Here is a 22536-nt window from a genome sequence, read left to right as displayed (position 1 = left end):
CTTGTTTAAAATTTTCATTGAAACCTCTGCTCTTGTCTGCAGCTGATCTGGGCACAATAGTTTTGGCACCCATCAAGTAGAAAGTTTGTCCAACTTTAATATTTTAGTCAGAATTGCATAAACTGACAAATCAGGATATCTATGGTGTGGTTATTGTTTCTGCTGTTAATTGTCACTCTTCTTCAATTAGGACATGAACAAAGTGAATTTTTTCCTCACAGATTGATGTGGATGGTCTGCCACTGCAAGCTTCATTTTCAACTTTGTCTTGTCACTTCTTAAAATTAGTTATTGATTCGTAAGCTGCTGATTGCTTTGAGGCATTGTCCCTGTAAACTTTTCATAAAGTAGCAATGATTTCACCATTCTTCTTCCCAAGCTTCACCCTAAATTTGATGTTTGTTCTTGTTTCAATTTTAGCAGAATTCATGTTGCGCTGATGGGGGCTCTTTTTCAAAAAAATATCTTTTATTGTTCTAAAATATACATATATAATTTACCATCTTTACCCTTTTTAAGTGTGTAGTCCAGTGGTAACAAATACATTTATATTCTATTTGTTTCTTCCCCTCTTCCCTCTCCCCTTCCTGGCCTCTGATAACTACCAATCTCTATCTTCATGAGATCTACTTTTTTAGCTCCTACATATGAGTGAGACCATATGATATTTGTCTTTCTATACTTGGACTTTTTCACTTAACATAATGGTCTCCAATTCCATCTATGTTGCTGCAAGTGACAGCATTTCATTCATTTTTATGACTGAATGATATTTCACTGTGTATATATATATGGCATTTTCTTTCTTCATCTGTTTATGGGTACTTAGCTTGATTTGGTATTTTCACTATTGTTAGTAGTGCTGAAATAAACATGGGAGTGCAGATACCTCTTTGATGTATTGATTTCCTTTCTTTTTGATATATACCAAGTAGTGGAATTACTGGATCATATGGTTCTACTTTTAGTTTTTTGAGGAACCTTCATACTGTACATTAGGCTGTACTAATTTGCATTTCCACCAACAGTGTGTGAAGGTTCCCCTTTCTCCACATCCTCACCAGCATCTGTTATTGCCTGTGGTGAGATGATGTCTCATTGGGGTTTTCATTTGCATTCTCTGATGATTAGGTATGTTGAGCATTTTTTCATATACTTCTTGGCCATTTGTATGTCTTTTGAGAAATGTCTGTTCAAACCTTTTGCCCAATTTTTAATCTGATTTTTTTTTTTTTTTTTTTTTTTTTTTTTTTGCTATTGAGTTGTTTGAACTCCTTATATGTTCTGGTTATTAATCCCTTGTCAGATGGATAGTTTGCAAGTATTTCCTGTCATTCTGTGTGTTGTCTCTTCACTTTGTTGATTGTTTTCTTTGCTGTGCAGAAGCTTTTTAGGTTGATATAATCCCAATCATATATTTTTGCTTTGGTTGCCTGTGCTTTTCAGGTCTTACACAAAAAAAAATTTGCCCAGACCAATGTTCTGGAACATTTCCCCAAAGCGTTATTCTAGTAGTTTCAGTGTTTTAGGTCTTCTATAGAAATCTTTTATCCACTTTGATTTGATTTTTTGTATAGTGGGAAACAGGTCCAATTTCATTCTTTTGTATATAGTTATCCAGTTTTTGATAGGGGCTCTTTTAAAACTGATGTCTTATCCTTTTTAGTGCCTCAAACTAAATTCTGTTCAGATATGTTGTAATAAGTTAGTATGAGTTTATTTTGATGTAAAAAAGTTGAAATCTATGGTTTTTTTTATAATACACATTTTTTCATGGACTTTTTGAAGACCCCTCCTATTTGCCAGGCACTATTCTTCCATTGACTATAGAATAAATTCTCTCTCCTTTCTTTTTTAATTCTTTAGCTCTCGGGTTTTACAATTTTAAAAATTAATTTTTAATTAGACAAGTAAAAATTATATGATTTGTAGTGTACAAGTGTGATGTTTTGATATGTGTGTACACTGTGGGATGGCCAAGTCAGGCATATCCATTACCTTACACACTTAACATTTTTTTGTGGTGATAATACTTAAAATCTATCCTCTTAGCAATTTTCAAGTATACAATCTATTGTTATTATCTATAGTCAGCATGATGTACAACACATCTCTTAAACTTTTTCTAACTGAAATTTTGTGTCCTTTGGCCAACTTCTTCCCAATCTCTACACTCCCTCATCTCTGGTAACCATTATTTTACTCTCTGTTTCTATGAATTTGAGTTTTCTATATTCCATGTATAAGTAAGCTCAGATGGCATTTGTCTTTGTGTGCTTGGCCTATTTTACTTAACGTAATGGCCTTCAAGTTCATCCAAGTTGTTGCAAATGACAATATTTCTTTTTTTTGTAAGGCCGAATAGTAATTCCATTGTGCCTATATACCACATTTCCTTTATCCATTCATTCACTGATGGACATTTGGGTTGATTCTGTATCTTGGGTATTGTCAATAATGTTGTAATGAACATAGGAGTGCAGATATCTCTTTGACATACTGATTTCATATTCTTTGGATATGTGTACCCAGTAGTAGGATTGCTAGATCATATGGTAGCTCTATTTTTAATTTTTTGAGGAGCCTCCACACTGTTTTTCATAATGGCATTTGTAATTTACATTCCCTTCAACAGTGTACAAGGATTCCCTTTTCTACTTATTCCTGCCAACACAAATTCTAACTCTTCACCTTGGCCCAGGAGGCCCTGCATGATGTGGTTCCTGCTTTTTTGTCAGATTTTGTCTCATGTTTCTCTTTGCCCTTTCTTACTGCACTCCAGCCACAAAAATCTTCCTTCAGCTTCTTGTGAAAGTTTTCCTGCCTAGAGGCTTTTATAGGTACAGTGACCTCTGCAATGAGTATTCTTGTCTCCATTCTTCTTGTACATAGCTCGTTAGCATAAAATCCTTCAATTTTTTGGCTTAAATATCTCCTCAGAGAAGTCTTCCCTGATCACCTGATACAAAGAAGTTTTCTGTCCCCCTCATTCTTCAGTTACCTAGAAATGATAGAAAACTCAAAACAATAGTAGCTTACACACCATAGAAGTTTCTTTCTCTGTCATATGAAATTATAGATAACTATGCACCAGAGTGTTAGCAACCCAGATTCTGCTGTCCAGATGTTCCTTTCCAAGCCTACCTCATCATCCAGGATAGCTTCTTACATCTGCATTTGAGTGACCAGGATAAAGACATGCCTCCCCCTTTAAATACCATGGCCACATCTAGCTACAGAGAAGCTGGAAAATGGGGTCTTTTTAAAACTCTAGACAGTCATCTTCCCAGCAAAATTAAAACTGTTATTACTGAGGGAGAGGGAGAAAATGGAAATGGAAGGATGAAGAGGAGTTATATTCCACATTTTATACTCATGGTAGAAATGGACTTTTGTACATTATTGTATCACATGGCATTTTTTATTATATAATTTTCTTGTAGGAAAATAACTTTCTTATGGGAAATTTGTGCTACTCTTAAGCAACTGGCTTGTTTTCCTATTATGGACATTGTGAATCTTCTGCCTGATTATGTTTTGCTTTTTGCTTTGTTTGCTAGGCAGTTTGTAGCTAAATTTATGGTCCTCTCCAGCAACGATACAAATCTTTTGATGGATATTTTTTCTGATAATATTATCTGTAGCATTATTTTATTTTACTATACCTTCTTCCTTTCTTTCTTTACCTTCTTCCTTTCTTTTTATTTTCTTCAATGTAATTTTGCAAGTGTCTTCAAATTCCTTTGGTAATAAGTCAGGAAATAAGTAAAACACAGTTATAAATAAAGTATTTTATACTTAATGAAGGTGATTTTAAAAAGTGCCTACGTTATAGGGCTGTCGAGAGAATCCACTGAGTTAATGTAAGTAAAATATTTAGAACAGTGCCTGGCATATTGTAAGACCTATGTAAATGGTAGTTCCTTACTATTATTATTTAATTAAATCTTCCCTGAAGTGACCATCAGATAAACCTGCTCGATTAGACAGTTTTACTATAACTTTTATACTAGGTTAAACAAAGAGGGGAAGATTAAAATATACATTTAAGGACCACTCAGCAACAATTATCATCTATGTGGCAGCTAGTAAATGCATTGTGCTGTGTAAGATAATATGCTAAAACTCTTAGTGGAGATGGCCTCTAAAACATTTTATGTGTCTAGTATTTAGGCATCTTGTAGATAAAATGTATGGATGAATAATCAGATGAGGATTCAATGATCAGAAGTACTGTTGCTGTCTCTCCATCTCTTTCTGTTAGAAATAGGTCTCCATCAGATAGGTCTGTGTTTGAATTTTAGATGTACTACCAACCACACTATGTGACCTAGGTCAGGTCTAAGTTTTCATGTCAATATTTTTACTGATGGGTGGCAGTAATACCTATGACATAGGGACATAAGGATTACGTGAAATAATTCATGTTAAGACCTTTTCATGGTTCCTGGCCAGAGTACACATAGAATAGCTATTTCTGTTATCATTAGTTTCACACAAGTCTTTTAAACTGAAGAATTATCACCTTTTACCTCTTAAATTTATATTGAATCTATACATACATCATGTTTTTTATTGAAATATTTGAAATCCTTACTCTACAATCCAATGGAAATTCTGCAAATGTTTAAAGTTTTGGACTCCATGACAAAATTGTATAGATAGAATAGTGGTTTTAAATATGGCTTGGGGATTACAAATGGTCCACATGGATTCTTGGGAATGAATCAAGCTCCGAACTCCTATAGCAATAATATTTCTATTACCATAGCATTTGTGCCTAAGTTTCTGGTGTGGATTAATAAATTATTATTGTTGTTAAATGGATGCCTGGTTTTCTTAATTGGTAGCTCATCAAAAGCTTATTAAAAACTTCCTATTCATTTTGTTGATTTCAGTGGTTGGGGATAAATGGCCCAGGAGCCTCTTTGCCCTGCTAAAGTGGATCATGAACAATATGGGATATTTAATTCAATTGAGTTCAGCAAGCACATTGCATTCAAAATATGCAAAAAGCATTGTGCTACAAATTGTGGCAATATCAAGGGACATCCCCTGTGGTGGCCATCTGTTGTTCGGTACCCAGGATCCATTTTTATTCTCTTTGGGGAACTACAGCGTTGGCCCACTCCAAGCTATGTGATTTGGGTAGAATTGGCCCCTTACCCAGGTCTGGGGGTGGAATGGCTTTGCTTGGCTTAAGGTAGTCAGCATAGCCCTTTCCTACGGCCATGGTATTAGATTTATGAGTGGGCATGTAACTCATGAATCTTGAACGGGCTTCTGAAAAAAAATGAAGTCTCCTCTGTCTTTGCTGTGGGAACTTCTGGAAAAGACACTTTCTCTTTCCCTGGGCCTATAGTTAGGATGTAAGGTCTAGGAGAGCCTGCAGATGTTTTGGGGGAGAACGCCACACAGATTTTGAAGATGAAGCTGACACCATGGGTTTGGAGTTGGTCTGACTTGGATTCAAATCCAAGCTCTGTCACTTTCTAGTTTGGTAAGATATTTGAGCCTGTTTGTGCCTCCATTTTCTCACCTATAAAATGTGACTAATGCCCTTACTCTCTCCTCCTTAAAGCTATATGGTACTGGCTTTTAATTGTAACAGAATTAACATCAATAATTGGATTTGTGCCCATCTAGCCAATGCACTTTCATAAAATGAAATCCAGAAAATGTTCATGTAATTCATATGGTTCCGATATTTAACCCGTGTCTCTAGAATCTTCTAGTGACAAATTATGTCGTATTGAATCATGTGAAACTGAGCCAAGTTTATCATTACTTAGGGTAGAAATTCTGTTTTGTTACCGTAGTTTTACCCAAGTTTTACTTCTCTAAGAAGAACATAAGACACACTTAACATTTTAAGCATAGCTACATAAAAAAGCCCAGTTCGTTATACCGTTTTCATAGTTATTTTAGCCCTCTAATATAGCACTGTAATAACATTTTGTACTTGCTACAAACATAAGCACGCTAGTTTCTATCATTTTTGCCCTTAGTTTGTAAAGATGGAATTTAGAAAGCAAATGCATTTAGGGATGAAATAGTGAAATCTATGGAGTGTGTATAGAATTATTAAAGATGTTTGTTTTATTTAGCCATTAGTAATTGCTGCTTGTTTTATTTAGAAATGACATTGGGTGCCAATACTGTATTTTAATGATTTTGAGTTTATCTCCTATTTAAAAATCTTTGTCATTTAGTCTATAGGTGTACAGATTTGTTTGTTTCCTGCTGTTTGGTATTGATCATTTTGATGTGTGATAGGAGGAAGAAGTAGTTATCTAATTTTCACTGAACAGTCTTCCCTAAGGTATCACATATATTCATTCTATATCTTCTATCAGTCAGCCATAGATTGCGAAAAACTTTGATAGAAACTTTAAATTCAGAGCCCCTGAATTAGTCAGTTTTCACTCAGTAATGCTGTGGTAACAAAAGACCTCCAAAATCTCGGTGTTTCACAAAAACCAAGCTTTAATTCTTGTTCCATATATATATACATATATATATCTGCCAGTTAATAGTGCCTTTGCTCCTGTCTCAGGTATCTTTTTTTACCCCAGAATGCAGACAGAAGGAGCAGCTTTCATCTGGGACGTGCCATTCTCCTCACTGAGGGCAGGAGAGTGAAGCGACTAGGAGGCTTCTTTTTTCTTTTTAAGTTCTGGGGTACATGTGTAGGACATGCAGGTTTATTAATATAGGTGAATGTGTGCCATGGTGGTTTGTTGCACCTATCAACCCATTACCTAGGTATTAAGTCCAGCATGCATTAGCTATTTTTCCCAATGCTCTCACTCCCTGTACTCCATCCCACAATAGGCCCTAGTGTGTGTTATTCCCCTCCCTGTGTCCATGTGTTCTCATTGTTCAGTTCCCACTCATAAGTGAGAACATGTAGTATTTGATTTACTGTTTCTGCATTAGTTTGCTGAGGATAATGACTTCCAGCTCCATCCATGACCCTGCAAAGGACATGATCTCGTTCCTTTTTATAGCTGCAGAGTATTCCATGGTGTATATGTACCACATTTTCTTAGAGACAATGCCAAATCTTGCAATGGTCCTTAAAGCTCCTGCTCAATTGTGACTGTATATCATGCATATTCCCATTCCGTTGGCCAGAGAAAGTCTCTTGGCCAAGTCCAGGGTCAGTGTCTTTGACTGAGATATTGCAGTTTACAAGGCAATGGGTGGGCATAAGTTTTGAGAGGAAGTAATGGAACATATGTCATAGGTCTGTTTTGGACAGGGCTACTGGTATATTTTTCTCTTACGCCATATTCTTTTGCTGTTTTTTCCTCCAAAAACTCCCTTCCTTGCTTCTCTCATCCACGCCTCCATTATTTCCTCTGTACTCTTGGCTGCCAAGTAGACCCATGGAGCCTACTCTACTTTTCTGTCCAGCCTGATGTAGGATCTTTATGATATAGGACCTAAATTATTGCTTTACTAAAAACTGGAGCTGTCTGATGTTATAAGGAATAGCTCTGCTCTGAGCCAAGTAGGCTTGATATTTACTGAAGTCATATCCACTTTGTTTTATTCCTGGTAATTTGGCTTGAAGTGAAATATTAAATAAACCAGATACTTATTGCTTATGCCCACTAAATATATGTCCAGAGCCCTTAAATAACTACCTTTGTCTTATAGTGCTTTATGGAACATAGAGCAATTTTACCACCATTATCTCATATGATGGTTACAAGAAGCCTGGTGATGCCAATATTATTGTGATTCCCATTTTACAGGACAAAAATATGAAGTAGCTTATTCAGGATCAAAAGGCTGGTGAGCTTTATAGCCAGCATTCAAGCCAGGGTATGTAATGATAGCCACTTCTTGTTATTGACAAATAAATCACCTGCTTTAAGCATATATTGAATAATGCATAATGTAATAAATACCCTGGTTTTTTTTTTTAAATAATTACAGAATAAGATGTTGACTTGTTTCACTGAAAATATTCAGCTTAAAATTTTTGGAAATGTCTTCTTAGTTTTGAATGATCTGATGACTAAATTTCAGTTTATATAAAACTTTCCCTCATAAAACAATCATTACACAGTTTGGGCACTATGCTTACTGGAGTATAAAACCCCACTGCAGTAAACGGTGTGTTATGTGGTTACTCAAAGTGGCCTACTATGCTTTATCTCCACTGCCCTGTCCCAGTCTAAGCCACTGTCACCTCTTGCCCAGAATGTGGCAGTAGTCCTTTCAACAGTCCTCTGTACCTTTTCTGACCTCCTCCAAGCCTTTCCTCAAGCTGAGCCTAGTGACATTTTCAACTGTGAATGTGACTTTGTCTGACTTCCCTATCCTCACCCAAAGTCCTTAATACGAGTCTTAATACAAGTTGGCACCCATTTTTCCCATCCTAGCTTCCCAGGGAAGCCAGCTGTGAACCCCAGACCATGATAACTAGCCCATTTTAGTCTACTGTAGCTGGCAACTCACCTCTGTATCCCACCCATTGCCACGCCTGGATTTTCCCCTGAAAATACCGCTTGAAGCTGACTGAGGTGCATTGTTTCTTCCTGCCGCTGACTTTACCAGGTTAGATGACAGTGGTTTTCATGAAAGTCCTCCCTCACTCACTCACATTAGTCACCTTCACAAGGAAACACCCAGTGATTAGAGAGAAAGCAACCACCATGTCAACCATGCGTCAAAGCAACCATATTCAAAACAAGTTGTTTCTGGAAAAGAGTATACTTCATGTTTTGGAGTATAAATGTTCTCTGTGATAATTACTAAAAGAAATCAAGGTACTCAAGTCTGAGTGCCTGTTCATGCTGCTGCAAAAACAATGGGAACAGTTTGGATTTTAAGGCAATCCAATTTCTAAGGACCAGAAGCGGTCTATGCTTATGGCTGCTTATTGCTAGTTGGGTTCTTATACAACTGGAGTGTCCTACATTTCATGTTGAATTGAACATAATGGGCCTGTGATAGGCACCTCTCCACTAAACAACAAAAGTTTCTGTATAAACTCAGTATTTTAGAAGTCAAAGTAGACAGGACACTTTGCTTGTGGCTTGTCCTCAGGTTTCAGTACAGCAAGTGGCTCTCAGCACACCACCCAACAGGGCAGGCAGCTGGCTCTCTAGAGATCATGATAATTTATCGTGCCCGTGGATTTTGATGCAGTGGGGTCTGGGCTCTCTCACAAGGCCAACAGAGAAGGTTTAATTTGAGCCAGATCTCAGGAGACACAGTCCGGAGAGGATGGGTCATGTGCCTTCAGTTATCACTTGGAGTTGCACTTTGCCCCTTGTTCCTCTTTCTCTCAACTAGTAGCTGAGTTTTAATTTTTTTCCCTGAAAATTTATTCTAAGACACTGTTTTCCTTTTCTTCCTGGAATTCACAGAATGAAGATGGAGGCCCATACATACCTTGGTTAAAAGTTGGAAGATCATAGAGTGTCCCGCTGTCTGTTTTGGGTCCTGGCAGGAAGCCTCCTAGTCATTGTAAACGAACAGATGTTTCATCTATTTTTGTCTTCTCTTCTTTGTTCTCTACCTGAGAATGTCCTTCCCTCATTTTCAGGCTACTGAAATCTTCTAAAGCTGCCTTAAAGTTTCTTCTTTATAGGAAACTTCCTAGTTTCTTCCCTTAGTCAGAATTAATGCTGATTTATGTTATTTCATGGAATTATACTTTGTACTTTCATTTAGTGCTGTGACTGTGTTCTTTTTAAAGTTATTGTTTACCTATTTTTTTTCTCCTCCAGATTATACAATCCTTAAGGATAGTACTGGAATTTCCTCATCTTCCTATTGTCCACATTGCCCAGCATGAAGTTTTGGTCTAGTAGGAAGTCCATACATTTGTTGAATTAATTTGTATCTGTAAGGCATATTCTTCCACAAAAAGGACATTGCACAATAACAATATTCTCCATAAACAAATTGACACTCAGAATGAACTGTTGTGATGTTCCTTTATCTGCCTTCTATGAATTTGCAGTTTCCTTACCACTTCAGGCCAACACACTGAGTTTCCCAGAACAACTGTTTTCTCTTCTCCATGACTCTGAGTTCTGGAAAAATCAGCCATTCCATGGACCTATTTATCTTGCATAGTGCATACAATAGAAGATTATGTGATAAGAGTAGAAAGCTAGGTTTCCTTTTGGGTAGGGCTAGACTATTTCCTGTTCAGGGATTAAGACTTCTGAAATCAGAATCAATTTTCTAAAACATACCGCATTAAATTGAACCCATAGACACCTTTTTCTGTCTGTAAGTCTTTTTATTTTAATGGTAGAAAATGTTGTAAGATTATTTCATTATCTTCTTATTCTTAACTGTTTGGGGGAAGAATCAAATCAGAAGAGACTGAGATTGGAGTCTGTTTATCAAATTCTCTATAGAATAGATGATCCGCGCCAATACCACAGCAGTCAACGTCTGTTGTCTGTGCTAGGAGACCACAGTAGTAATTACACACAGGTTAAGTGGCTTAAAAAACTTGATTGGTTTTGAAAATTGGGTGTGGAAGATAGAAAGGAACCTGAGGATTTTTATAATATTTTTGTGATATAATAGACTGTAGCCAAAAGAGTTACTTTATAATGAGTATTTTTAGCTTCAGTCCCACATTCTCTTCAGAAATTAGCTATTACAATCCTTTTCATTACTCTAACAGAGTCTGATGACTCCTATTCTAGAGGGAAACACCCCTCCCAACTCCCTTATTAAGAGATTGGGACCTAGTGTGATAACAGCACCCTGATCGATGAGCAAGATTCTTGTAGATTAAGGAAAAGAATTGCTGACAACTTAGGCAGACTTTTATATACCTATTTGTTTTCCTTCCTAATTCCTCTTAAAATGAAAATGCCGAGATTTTCTTTTGATATATGTTACATTTGTGAAAGAAGATAACAATGCAGTTAATGGGAAGAACATGACCCCTGGATTCAGATATCCAATAGTTACAAATCTCAGCTTCAGCATCTAGCAGTTATGTGAAATTTCTTCTTTGCACCTCAGTCTCCTCATGATAACTACTTTGCAGAGTTGCTGCGAATATTAGTGTAAACAATGGACATTCAAATATAGCTATTATTATTATTATCATTAATTATTCTGACCTATAGAAATACTTCCTTGGAAGTATACATTTCTGGAGAGTGAACAGGGATGGGGTATTATACTTTATTTTTTCGGTTTCTCTTCGTTCATTCAGTGGGTTGTGGGTATGTGTTTGTGTGTGTGTGTTTCACATATTGTGTGCTAGGCACTATTTCAGGCACTTGGAACTTACATTATTGTAGGGGTACAACTGGAAACTGATAAATGCTGTAAAAAAATTAAACAAGCTAAGAGGGATAGGATGTTGGGAGTGAGTTGCAATTATTAATAGGGAAGTTAGAGTGGGCCTTATTGTGACTATGACACTGGTTTTGTGTTCTTAGAGGTTTTCCTGAACTATCTTTTGGAACGGGAGGATGGGAAAAAGGGTGATGAGAGGTAAGAGTAAGAGCTTGCTGATTTGTAGGCAAGCATGAATATTCCCTTTGGTGTAAGGTGTCAAAACACAAACTGATATAGAAGAGTAAAATTTTCTAGGTGGTCTAGTTTTATTTTACTCCATTTGAGCAAAAATCTTCTTTAAGTATTTTGTACACACCTGCCTTCCCAAACAATGGCTACTGAATACAGTAGCCCACCTTGTCTGTGACTGCTGGAGGAAGTCATCACCATGACTCAATTTGTTATGGGACTTTCATGAAGCAAGTCCCTCAGGGCCAAAAGAGATGCTGTCATCTATTTGTCCTATGCAATGGCCTGAGCCTGCAGTCATTGTGAGTTCTACCCACATGTGGCTATTTAAATGTACATACAAATTAATTGAAATTAAATGACATTAAAAATTCAGATTCTTAGTCACTCTAGTCACATTTCAAGTGGTCAATAGCCACATGTGGCTAATGGCTACTGTGTTAGCACAGATATCAAACATTTCTATCACTGCAGAAAGCTCTTTCAGTGTTAGTTTATTTTATATGTTTCTGACTCCAACATTGTTTTTTGTGGTACTGTTGTCAGTTTTCAGACCTTATTTCCTCTTTTTGATTTGTTATTTCTCATAGCTGATAGGTTTAAATGCCAGATGTAGGATTTTGTGTAAAGTAAGGGTAACCATGCTTTAAGAGATCAGAAGCACTTTCTTGTGTTCAAATTTTTGTACTTGGAATTTTATTTCTATTCTGAGTGCCCCAAGGCCTCTTTTGCTTGGTTATTGTTCTGCAGCTGTACTGTAGGTGTAAGGGAATCAGACTGCTGGGTTCCTATGGGAGAAGGGCTATCAAACTTTAAAGGTAAAATTGAACATTCATGGAAATGCTTTAGATCCAGTCATCAGTCTCTTATTTAGAGCAGCACAACTCAAGGGGTGCTTAACGACCAACTGGCTACATGTACTCCAGGCACTGGGTTAGTCCCTTGACACACAAACAAAAATGAACATGGACCCAAATTGAGGAAATTACAGTTTAAGGGGTAGAGAGAGTTTCATTAATTCAGTTCCCAGATATGTCCCAGGTACCCTGAAAATCCAGAGGAGGGCAGTACCTGATCCAGGCTTCCCTGATGTTACAGGAGACAAGAGGCCAGGGAATGCTCCCTAAAGAAGTGATTCTTGAATGGAATCTTGCGGGGTACATAGGCACTGGTCACATGATGAAGATGGGAAAAGGAGGTCAACAAAATATGGTGTACTACAGCATGAACACAGACACTGAAGAGTGAAATGGCATGGCGGGAGAGTGGGAACTTTCAAGTTTATTATTGATAAAGTCTAAAATAGAAGGGAGTAGGCCAGGCATGGTGGCTCACACCTGTAATCCTAGCACTTTGGGAGGTCGAGGTGGGCAGATCACCTGAAATCAGGAGTTCAAGACCAGCCTGGCCAACATAGTGAAACCCCATTTCTACTAAAAATACAAAAAATAGCTGGGTATGGTGGCGGGCACCTGTAATCCCAGCTACTCAGGAGTCTGAGACCAGAGAACCGTTTGAACCTGGGAGGCGGAGGTTGCAATGAGCCAAGATTGCACCACTGCATGCCAGCCTGGATGACAGAGCAAGGCTCTGTTTCAATAAATAAAATAAAATAGCATAAAATAAATAAAATAAAATAGAAAGGACTCACAAAAAATAAAAGTAAAATAGATGGGAGCCAGTGTTACAGGTAGGCAGACTTTGGATGTGGAAATGATGGGTTTTCAGCAGAGGTGGAAATGGGGAAGAGGGATCGGTGATGGTGCCAGGGGCAGATCTGACTCTTCAGTAGTTTGACTTGTTCACTCTGGCAGCTCTGTGAAGGTAAAAGGGAGCCAGGCTGAAGGCTGGGACACCAGTGGTATGGGAGGGCCAGAGAGTAGAGACCTGTTACAGTTCAAAAGAGAGGTAATGAGGGCCTGCTGTGAGAGCGTAAGGGGGTTGAACAGAGTTCATGATTTCAATTGGTATTGATTTCTAAGGAGCAAAATTATCAGTATTGGGGGATTGATTAGATGTGGGGGATAAAGGAGACAGAGGAATCAGAGATGACTGTGAGTTTTCAGCAAAACAGATTAATTTAAACTCTTCTTCCAAGTTCACAGTGATAGGTTTTGACCTATAGCTGCTGCTAGTGATTTGCATTGGCAACTGTGGTGTCTAGGTTAGCACTTTAGGACTCCACGCTCTTGTTTGTTTAAAAAAAAAAAAAAAACTTGAATGGAAGCATAGACCATAATGAAGTACCACCCTCATATGACTTTAATTTCACAGTGGCCTATGAAAATTTATAGAAATTTGGCTTCATTTCTATTGGCTCCAATCCAGATGCTAAAATTACCCCATTGTTGCCACATCCCTTGAGTGGACCATCGAACCTGTTATTCATTAGGAACAGCTGAAAACCATCAGCCAAGTTCCCATACTATGCCAACAATAACACCAGTCAAATTTCAAGGTAACTGCAGGTTTCAGAAATGTATGAATCTCAAAATCTGTCTAGCCAAACTCTTATTTGTATTTTTATGCATGCATATTATATGAAAAAGCTAGTGGTTTCCATAATTATACATTGCTTCTTTTAGACTATAAATTGAGTTCTCAGTGTTGGTGAAGACATACCTATAGATCTGTAGCCAATCACTTTAAAGTGAAAATAGAAATTCAGTCTGGATCATGGTACCAGGGGAGTAGCCAGCCCAAAGGGCCCATTATGATGAGGCCTATATTGAAAGCAAAAATTCTTGCATACCTGTAGTGCATTTTAAAAGGATTTTCCAAGTAACAGTTAACATTTGTTAAGCTTTCAGAAAAACTTAGTTCTCTAGCTTTTAATATTAAGGAAATATGGAAATATATGTTGATACTTTGTTTTTTACTGACATACTTCATGATTGCATGGCTAAAGTCACAAAACATTAGGCGCCTACCACTACTTTCTTTTAGATATATTTAGCCACTGCCTCTGGCCTTTGTTGCCAAGTATTTTTTCCTTGTTACTCTAACTACTCCATCAATTTGGATCTTCAATGGTCTGGCACATTTTGAATGATTTCTTGGAAGATGTGAAACCCTGTTCCGTAATCAGGAAGATGTGGGCAAGTGTTATGGTATAAGAAACGAAGGGACATCTCTTCTAACCAAGACAACAGGATTATAGCGCCATTACACAACATCTTCAAGATTTTTATTTGAAAAATAATGATGTGTTTGGTGATGAACAAGTACCGTAAATTGGGAGGCATAGGAAGTTTCCACTCTTCAAACATGTTTTTATACAAAGGAGGAGGGAAAGCTTACTTTTTGTGGTTCTTGAGAGAGGTTACATTAACCATTTGTTAAAAGTTTGATTTATGAAGAACATTGGCTTCTAAGAGTATTCTTCACACACTGGCATCATTTGTGTGATGTTGTTGTAGGTTGTTTAGCAACATATCAAAATAGTTTTATAAAAAGATTAATATGTGTTTCATTAATCCTAAGGAGAGCTTTCTGAAATGCATTTTTAAAAATAAATGATTAGCATCATTCTGTGAAATGTGTGACTTCTCAGGGTGGGAAAGAATTAAAAAAGAAGCTATCGTTTCAAGCAGTTTGTGATTTAATACCAGTTGGTCTAGTGAGTTGAAAAACCATACGATTTGTATGTTGTATTATTTTAAATGCATTTTCACTCTCTTGGGAAGTTGGCTAACCCCACAATCTCTTTCCCATGCTAAATGGCTCTAAAACTTTGATCTTCTCATGCCAGTTTGCCAGATGTAGCAGAAAGAGCATGTGTGTGACCTTTCATGTGCCAATTGAGCCTGGCTGATGGGAAACTGTAAGTTAATCTTGCATGACTTTTATTTCTAGGCATTACAGCAGAAGTTCTGGTGGTGACCTCTTTTGATGAACTGCAGAGAAGGGCCTCAGAAGCAAGAGGGAAGATTGTTGTTTATAACCAACCTTACATCAGCTACTCAAGGACGGTGCAATACCGAACGCAGGGAGCGGTGGAAGCTGCCAAGGTCGGGGCTGTGGCATCTCTCATTCGATCCGTGGCCTCCCTCTCCATCTACAGGTTTGTCATAATGATCATTTGAACTCCTTTCAAAAACAAGGGTTTTCCTTGAAGGAAAAGTCCTTATGAAATAAAAACAAACCATTCAAATGAAAATACTTACTATTCATGGAGTTTCCCCCCGCCCCCCGATCCCCACCACCCATTCCACGTTTGGTCATTTGTTTGTAATGTCTTCTTGGGCTTTTCTGGATTCCAAGCATCATTTGTGCATTCCTTTAAAAAGCTTTAAAGCTTTCCACATCCACAGTGATCCCATTACATTCCTTATATAACTAATATATTATGTATTTTCGTTGGAGGAAGAACTGAGTTCATGTCTGCATTTCATCAGAGATTCCTAATGACTTCAGAGGGAGCCAGGCTGTTTTCCATGTTGCTAGAGAAGTAGAGTAAAAAGAAAGTGGGTGACATGATGGGGGCCATCTATGGTATAGTGAAGAGTTAGGGAATTAGAGTACCTTGGATACAGACTTGGCTCTGCTCCTGAACAACTATGTGGTCTTAGGAATGTTTCTTAAACTTCTCTAGGCCTCATAATTGTCTTCTATTAATCAGGGATAAAGAATAATAATAAATGTACAAAATAATTTTAAGATTAAATGAGGTCAACTTGAAAAAGATACTTAACTATCTGTAAATGATTATCTACAAAGGTCCATATAAATATTTGGTAATATTGTTTGAGTGTAACATAGGAGTTATCTTTTTCTTTGTAGTCTTGATTGAGGTAATGCCAAAGAACTTCATTGGCCCTTAGTCCTAAGATGAAATTCAGTATTATTCGAGTGGATAAAAAGTCTAAAAACTGAGATGTAGATGTTCAACCTAGTTTAATAGCTATTGTGGCAGTGTCAAACGTTAAGGATAAAATATTTGGGAAATGTGGGGAAAAGAAGCATAACTTAAGTGTTATAGCCTGGTCTAAGATTTTTTTAAAATGCAAAAATAATAGCAGATGGGGTTTATTTGGATCTCAAGATTGGATTTCTGAAATCTATTGGAAAGGGAAGTTTACTTATTCTGCACAATTGCTGTTTGGAACTGGAGACACAGCTGCTTGACCTTAATTAGCACCCTACACCCCTGAAAATAAAAATAACTGGGGAACATATGTCAGCAGCTAGGAAATCCTGTCATAGGGTAGTTGTACAAAAGTGCAGAGAAAAGGAAAGAGACATTTTCCTTATACAAGGGTAAGATATCTTCCCAGGGGAGGAGGATGGGGCATGTTAAAACTACTTGTTAGAAGTTATATGACTAGTTATACTGATGTCATAGTGCTAAAAATAATGTTCTTTGCGGGGTCTTCGAGGTTTCAAGACTAGTGAAATAATGATTGGACCATATTCTTTTGGATGATTAAACTTCCCAGGAGGGAAGTCCTAAAATGGCTAGCTTACTTCCCATAATACCTCCATCACCCCTTGGAATAACATACTCAGCAAGCTGTGGCCATTCACCGTGATTTCACTGGTCATGAGACTTAAATTATGGAGCTGGTCTGTTGCTTTGTGAAACTGGGTGATGGCCAGAAACCTTTATTTAAGAACTGCTACTCATAAGACTAATAAATTCCCAAATGACTTAATGCCCAGTCATTTGCCAGGATTCATTGGCATTTTTTTTTTCCTGGCATAATGAAGACATCTGGAAACCCAAGCTACAAATTAGGCGTACCAGAAGAATTGTCCAGCAAGGGACTTCAGAATCTGTTTCTAGCCTCTAAGACTGATTATAATGTTTTGCTGATTTTATAGCCAATCCATATTTCACTGGACTCTTAACTTGTATAACTCTATTCTTTCAACATTTATAAATACATAACAACATTGGACTTTACATAGTACTTTAGATTCTTTCACATGTTACTTTATTTGCTCCGACAACAATTCAGTGGCTCATGTAGTCATTATTGCCCTATTTTATTGATAGGGAAAATAAAAGTTCAGACAATTAGACATATTAACATATTTAAGTCTTGCATCCCGAGAAAAACTAAAATAAAGCGAGATAAACTATGTTTGTCTACTTCTAGCTTATCATTTTCAGAACTAAGTTTTTTTTATGAGTATTCTATATTCCTACCTCTGATTCCTCATCTTTCATTCATTCTTCAGACTATTATAGCCAGGCTTTTGCCAATACTGAAACAGGACTTGTTAAGGTCACACATAGCTGCCGACTTGTCAAATTTAATGGACATTTTTCAGGTCATCATCTTACTTCGCTTTTCTGAAGCACTCGCCTCCATCAACTCCGTTTTCAGTATTTCTTCTCTTTGGCTTCCATGACTTCTTTCTCATGTTTTCTCTCTCTTTCTTGTTTGCTGTCACTCTCACGCTTACACCTTTTCACTCTCTTCTCTGTTCCTTCCCTATATCTCTGACTTCTCACTGTGACTGTTTGACCTGAGTATCCTCATCATGCTCCTATGAATGTGGTTCATGCTTGTGAAGATGTGACTTCAACCACAATTGACATTGTGGCCTTTTCCAAACCCCCCTCTCCCATCCACACCACTGCTGTGAACTCTAGGCCTATATATTCACCTGCCTGTGGATTCTTCTTTGGGATGTTCCATAGCTATTCCAGTTTCAATTTTTTTTTCAAAATTGACATCATTCTTCATCTTCTAAGTCAAAGGTCCTTTATTGCTTTCTCCTCTTCCCGTGTCCGTCATTTCTAATAGTTACTGAGTCTCTTAGGTTCTGCTCTTTATCAATCATTTCAACAGTTACACATGGAGCAGCTCCATTTCCCAGAGCGACTCCATATTCCAGCAGTCAGGAATCGCTAACACTTTTCCCATGCACCACATTTCCTCAAAGTTTTGTGACTTTGCATATGCTTTCTCCTCTGCAACCCTCCATTTTCCTTCTCACTGCCACATACTTACGAGTTTTTTCCTCTGGGGAGCCCTCCCTGATATCCACTTGCAGCTCGGGCTAGTTACCTCTTATTTGGTATTTCCACATACATCATCCTTTGCATGCTCTGCATCATAATGTCTTGGAAGTATTAATAGTTGTGGTTCGTGCTTTGGTAGACTAACTGTTGTAACAAATAGCTTCAAATCTCAGTCACTTCACACAATAGGAGTCTCTTGCATGTTCACATAATAGTTTCAAGGGGGTGGTCAGAATGTGGCCTTCTGCTCCTTTCCATCTGTGGCTCTGTCATTTTTGAGATCCGAGTTCTCTGCAGAGTCTTCTGCATTCATCTGGCACATAAAGGGATAGAGAGAGAAAGTCGATAACCTCAAGGGAGATTTTCCATGGTTATCCATATCTAGGCCTGGATATGGCACACTTCACTTCTGCTGACATTTTACTGGGCAGAATGCTATTACATGGAGGCTAGGAAGTTTGGCCTATCTTTATGTCCAGGGTGAAAGGAAAGCGAATTTGGTGAAATACTGCCCAATTGCCTGTCTCCACATTAGACTCTTAAATTCCAGAAAGACATTGGTTACTTGTATTTTTTAACCTCTGGGTTCCTATCATCTAATATAATGTTTGATACATGGTAATAACTTAGGAAATGTCTACTGAAGGAATGAACTTGTCTGAGGATGTAGAGCAAATCATGGCAGGGCTCTCACAACAAACCAGCTGACCCAGTTCCTGGTGCTCTTTGTCCAAACTGTGTAACCTATGTGTAGTAAGTTTAAAACAACTTGAACTTTTAGGGTACTTTGCTCTGTATTTGGAGGAAAATATTCAGATGCCTGATATGCCAGATTATATATTTTCTTCTGCCACAACACTTATGAACAAAGATGTTTTGAGTTGTTGATTAAGGAAAATAGCTCCCTTCTTTCTGAAAAGCATTTCACTTCTATGGGAGTGGGTGATACTGGATTTCATCTAAAAATATTATAGAAGTCAGCAACACTAGAGAATATAATATATATATATATGAGACTATATATATTTTATATATATATATGTGTGTGTGTGTGTATATATATATATAAAATAATTTGTTGCTGCTTGGATTCAAAATTTGAGAATCCCCTGGAGGGTAGTTTGATGTGACCAGTTTGATTGGACACTTTTTGGTGCAATCATCAATATCATCAGCCGTTTTGGATCTGCAACAGTCACATGGTTACATGACAGATGTCCTGAAAAAATGTCCATTGCTTGTTGTCAGCATCGTCTCCAGGTTCATTATTGTTGCTGTTATTAGTGTTCTTGGGCTCAACTTTACTTTTAGGAGATCTTCCCTTTATTAATGCTTTTCTAATGACACTCCTTTCCATCACCATTATCAGCTGAGATGCCCCCCATTAGAGCTTTTTTAGGTTTTCTGACAGTAAAATACCTTTCTTTGCTTTTGTCATGGGAAATATAGTTTAAGAATAAATGCAATTAATTAGATATTTAAGTCCCACAGAGGAAAGCTTCTCTATGGAATTATTTGTCTTACATTATTTCTCAAATTTATCTTATTGTTTACTACATATTTCTTGAGAGCTTCCCAGTTGCTCAGAAATTTCCAAATACTAGGATTACTAAGGTGAATTCCATATATTTTTTGTCCTCAAGAAATATTTTTATGTAGCCAAAAGAGAAGGGGGTAAGAACATATAAGCGATTAGTATTATTTATTTTATATTTAGTGCTAAGGGAATGATTGGGGGAAAGGGATAAAGAAAGGAAATTACTATTTATTAAGCACTGACTTTGTACTATTCTAAAGGGTTAAAGAGTTTGTCTCAATTAATTCTTTATATAACCCAATAGAAGTAGATAACTGTATTGGTATCTCTTTTACTGAAGGAGAGACAGGTTCAGAATGATTAATGGCTTATCATGCTACACATCTATTGAAAGAACCAGGATTCAAACTCAGAGTCTCTGGCTCTAACTTCCATGCTGTTAGATTGTACCAAGCAACCTGGAGAGCTAATGCTATAGGAATCTAGAGGAGATAACAGAAGTCTGATTGGGGTTGGTTGCACTGACAATGTGGATTTGGGGTATGTTCAATAAAAAGGCAGAATTGAACAAGAGAAAGGAGGTGGAAAGACTCTCTGTAAATATTAAAGCAAGGCAGGAGTGCATGATATATTTGGGTAAAACACAAGCAGATCAGTTTAGCTGGAGCCAGGCCTCCTAGGGGATCAGAGAAATGCAATTTTGGGGTGAGAGGAAGAGACTAGGCTTGAAGATTCAGGGCAGCAGATGAGGCAGCTTTAAGTTTAATGTGGAGGAAATGGGGAACCATGGAATGTGTTAAAGATATGGGGTGAATTTTACAGCAGTGGTTCTTGAAGTGTGGTCCCTGGAATAGCATCATCAACCTACCTAGGAGCTTATTGATGTGCAAATTATAAGGCCCCACCTAATACCTGTTGTATCAGAAAAGCTAGCGGTGGGGTCCAGTAATCTGGTTTAACAAGCCCTCCAGGTGATTCTGATACTCATTAAAGTTTAAGAACTATTGTTTTAGAAAGATCAATTTGGCCGTTGTGCATAGCATGCATTGGAGAGGGAAGGACAGGATACTCCTCTAATAATGCAGATATGAAGTAATGAGGGCATAGATGATGGCAATTGGAATGGAAAGAAATCAGCAGGAGGCATAGTATGAAAACATTAGAACTTGGGGATTGATTGGATTCAAAGGGGGAAGGACTAGGGGTCCAAGCTGATAGGCAAGGATAAAAATCTATGGAATGAATCTGTGTTTAGTTCAGCCCAAAATTTAAAAATCGTAAGTTTCAAATAACAATAAGGATTTGTGGTTTTAGAGAAAAACCACATTTAGTGATATATCTTGCATGTTCCATTGGGCAAACGTCAGCTGAGCAGATTAGCCACCAAGTCCTTCTTATTGATGGGATGTCCCCCCTCTTATCTGCCAAGTTTCCCCCTCTTTTTTATATACTTTATTCATTTATGTTGCCTATTCGAGTCCTATAGATATTTGAGCTGATGATCCTTGCTCTAAGGATCCCAGCTTGGGGACAGGAGAATAGGAAATGTAGGGATCAGGAGAGGGAGCTTGCTTGGAGGAAAACTGGCCAGTTTGGTTTCTAGACATTTTGAGTCTGAGGCGACTGTAAGATAGTCCCATTAATCTGGTCTTTATATTTTGCAAGAAAAACAGTTCAGCATTTCCATTTCTCTGTTGTTCACTTTTTAGATCACCCAAGGCAGTTTAAAATTCTAGGCTGGCCTTCTTGCAATGCGGTATACCTTAGGACTTCTGCCTCCTGCTTTCTCAGTATGCAAGCTCAAGAATGCAAAGTTATTTTTATATTAGCCCAAGTAAAATATAATTCAAAAGGTAACTCTACGGAGGCCAAATTGTTTGTTGTATTCCCATTGCCACACATATATTTTTTCCTAGCTATTTTCACCATTGCCCCAGATAGTTGAACACAGACTGCAACTTTTAATCAGCTAAGGAAGCAAAAGACTTTCTCTTCACTTTACTGTGAAAATTGCATCACCACACTGGGTATGAACTCATTGAGGTGGGAATGAGTTGTTGATAGAGCTTGGCTTTGGAAATACTACTGGCTGATGTTTTATATCACTTGGCCTTTGTGTACTGTATTGACAGAGTGTAGTGAAGAGGAGGAGGAAGAGGAGTAATTTGGTTTGAAGATGACTAAGAGCTGATTAAACATTCAGCTGGGGAGAGAGATGAGTGAATCCAGGTGATGTTTACGGAGTGTCAGAGAGGGAGAGTGCTATACCATCTGGTGAGAGAGACGTGAAAAAGTATATAAATCAATCTCTATAATGATACTTAATTAATACAGAGTTGATAAATGACATAATTGAAGCAATGGTTGGGCTACATCATAGAGTTAAATAGCTTCTAAGAGGGCGCTGATTAAAGCCATTACAATTTATAAAACATTCTTCATCTTAAGAAAGCATCTTGATGAGATTTCACATGAACATTTTGTAATCAGAGGGCCAGCT

The 22536-nt window shown here is 37.6% G+C and overlaps 2 protein-coding genes across 27 annotated transcripts in view; one reads left to right on the top strand and one right to left on the bottom strand.

Annotated features, from left to right (window-relative positions):
- Window positions 1–22536, bottom strand: part of LOC126960839 (cytochrome b-c1 complex subunit 7) — a 1171628-nt gene that overhangs the window by 584726 nt on the left and 564366 nt on the right. Inside the window, exon 1 of one of the 24 annotated variants that reach the window (XM_050800575.1) lies at window positions 2982–2985. The exons of the other annotated variants lie outside the window; for them this stretch is intronic. The gene's annotated coding sequence lies outside the window, so the exon portion shown is untranslated. Of the gene's footprint in view, window positions 1–2981; window positions 2986–22536 lie in introns of those variants that run through there. 24 annotated transcript variants of the gene reach the window in all.
- Window positions 1–22536, top strand: part of CPQ (carboxypeptidase Q) — a 498229-nt gene that overhangs the window by 169910 nt on the left and 305783 nt on the right. For all 3 annotated transcript variants that reach the window (XM_050800514.1, XM_050800515.1, XM_050800516.1), the window contains exon 4: window positions 15382–15589. In XM_050800514.1, coding sequence (XP_050656471.1) covers window positions 15382–15589 — 208 coding nt within the window. The remainder of the gene's footprint in view (window positions 1–15381; window positions 15590–22536) is intronic.

The sequence above is a fragment of the Macaca thibetana genome, chromosome 8 (genome assembly GCF_024542745.1).
Source record: "Macaca thibetana thibetana isolate TM-01 chromosome 8, ASM2454274v1, whole genome shotgun sequence".
Taxonomy (NCBI): domain Eukaryota; kingdom Metazoa; phylum Chordata; class Mammalia; order Primates; family Cercopithecidae; genus Macaca; species Macaca thibetana.
The sequence above is the reverse complement of the archived record's forward strand: the minus strand, read 5'-3'. Positions and strand labels throughout refer to the sequence as shown.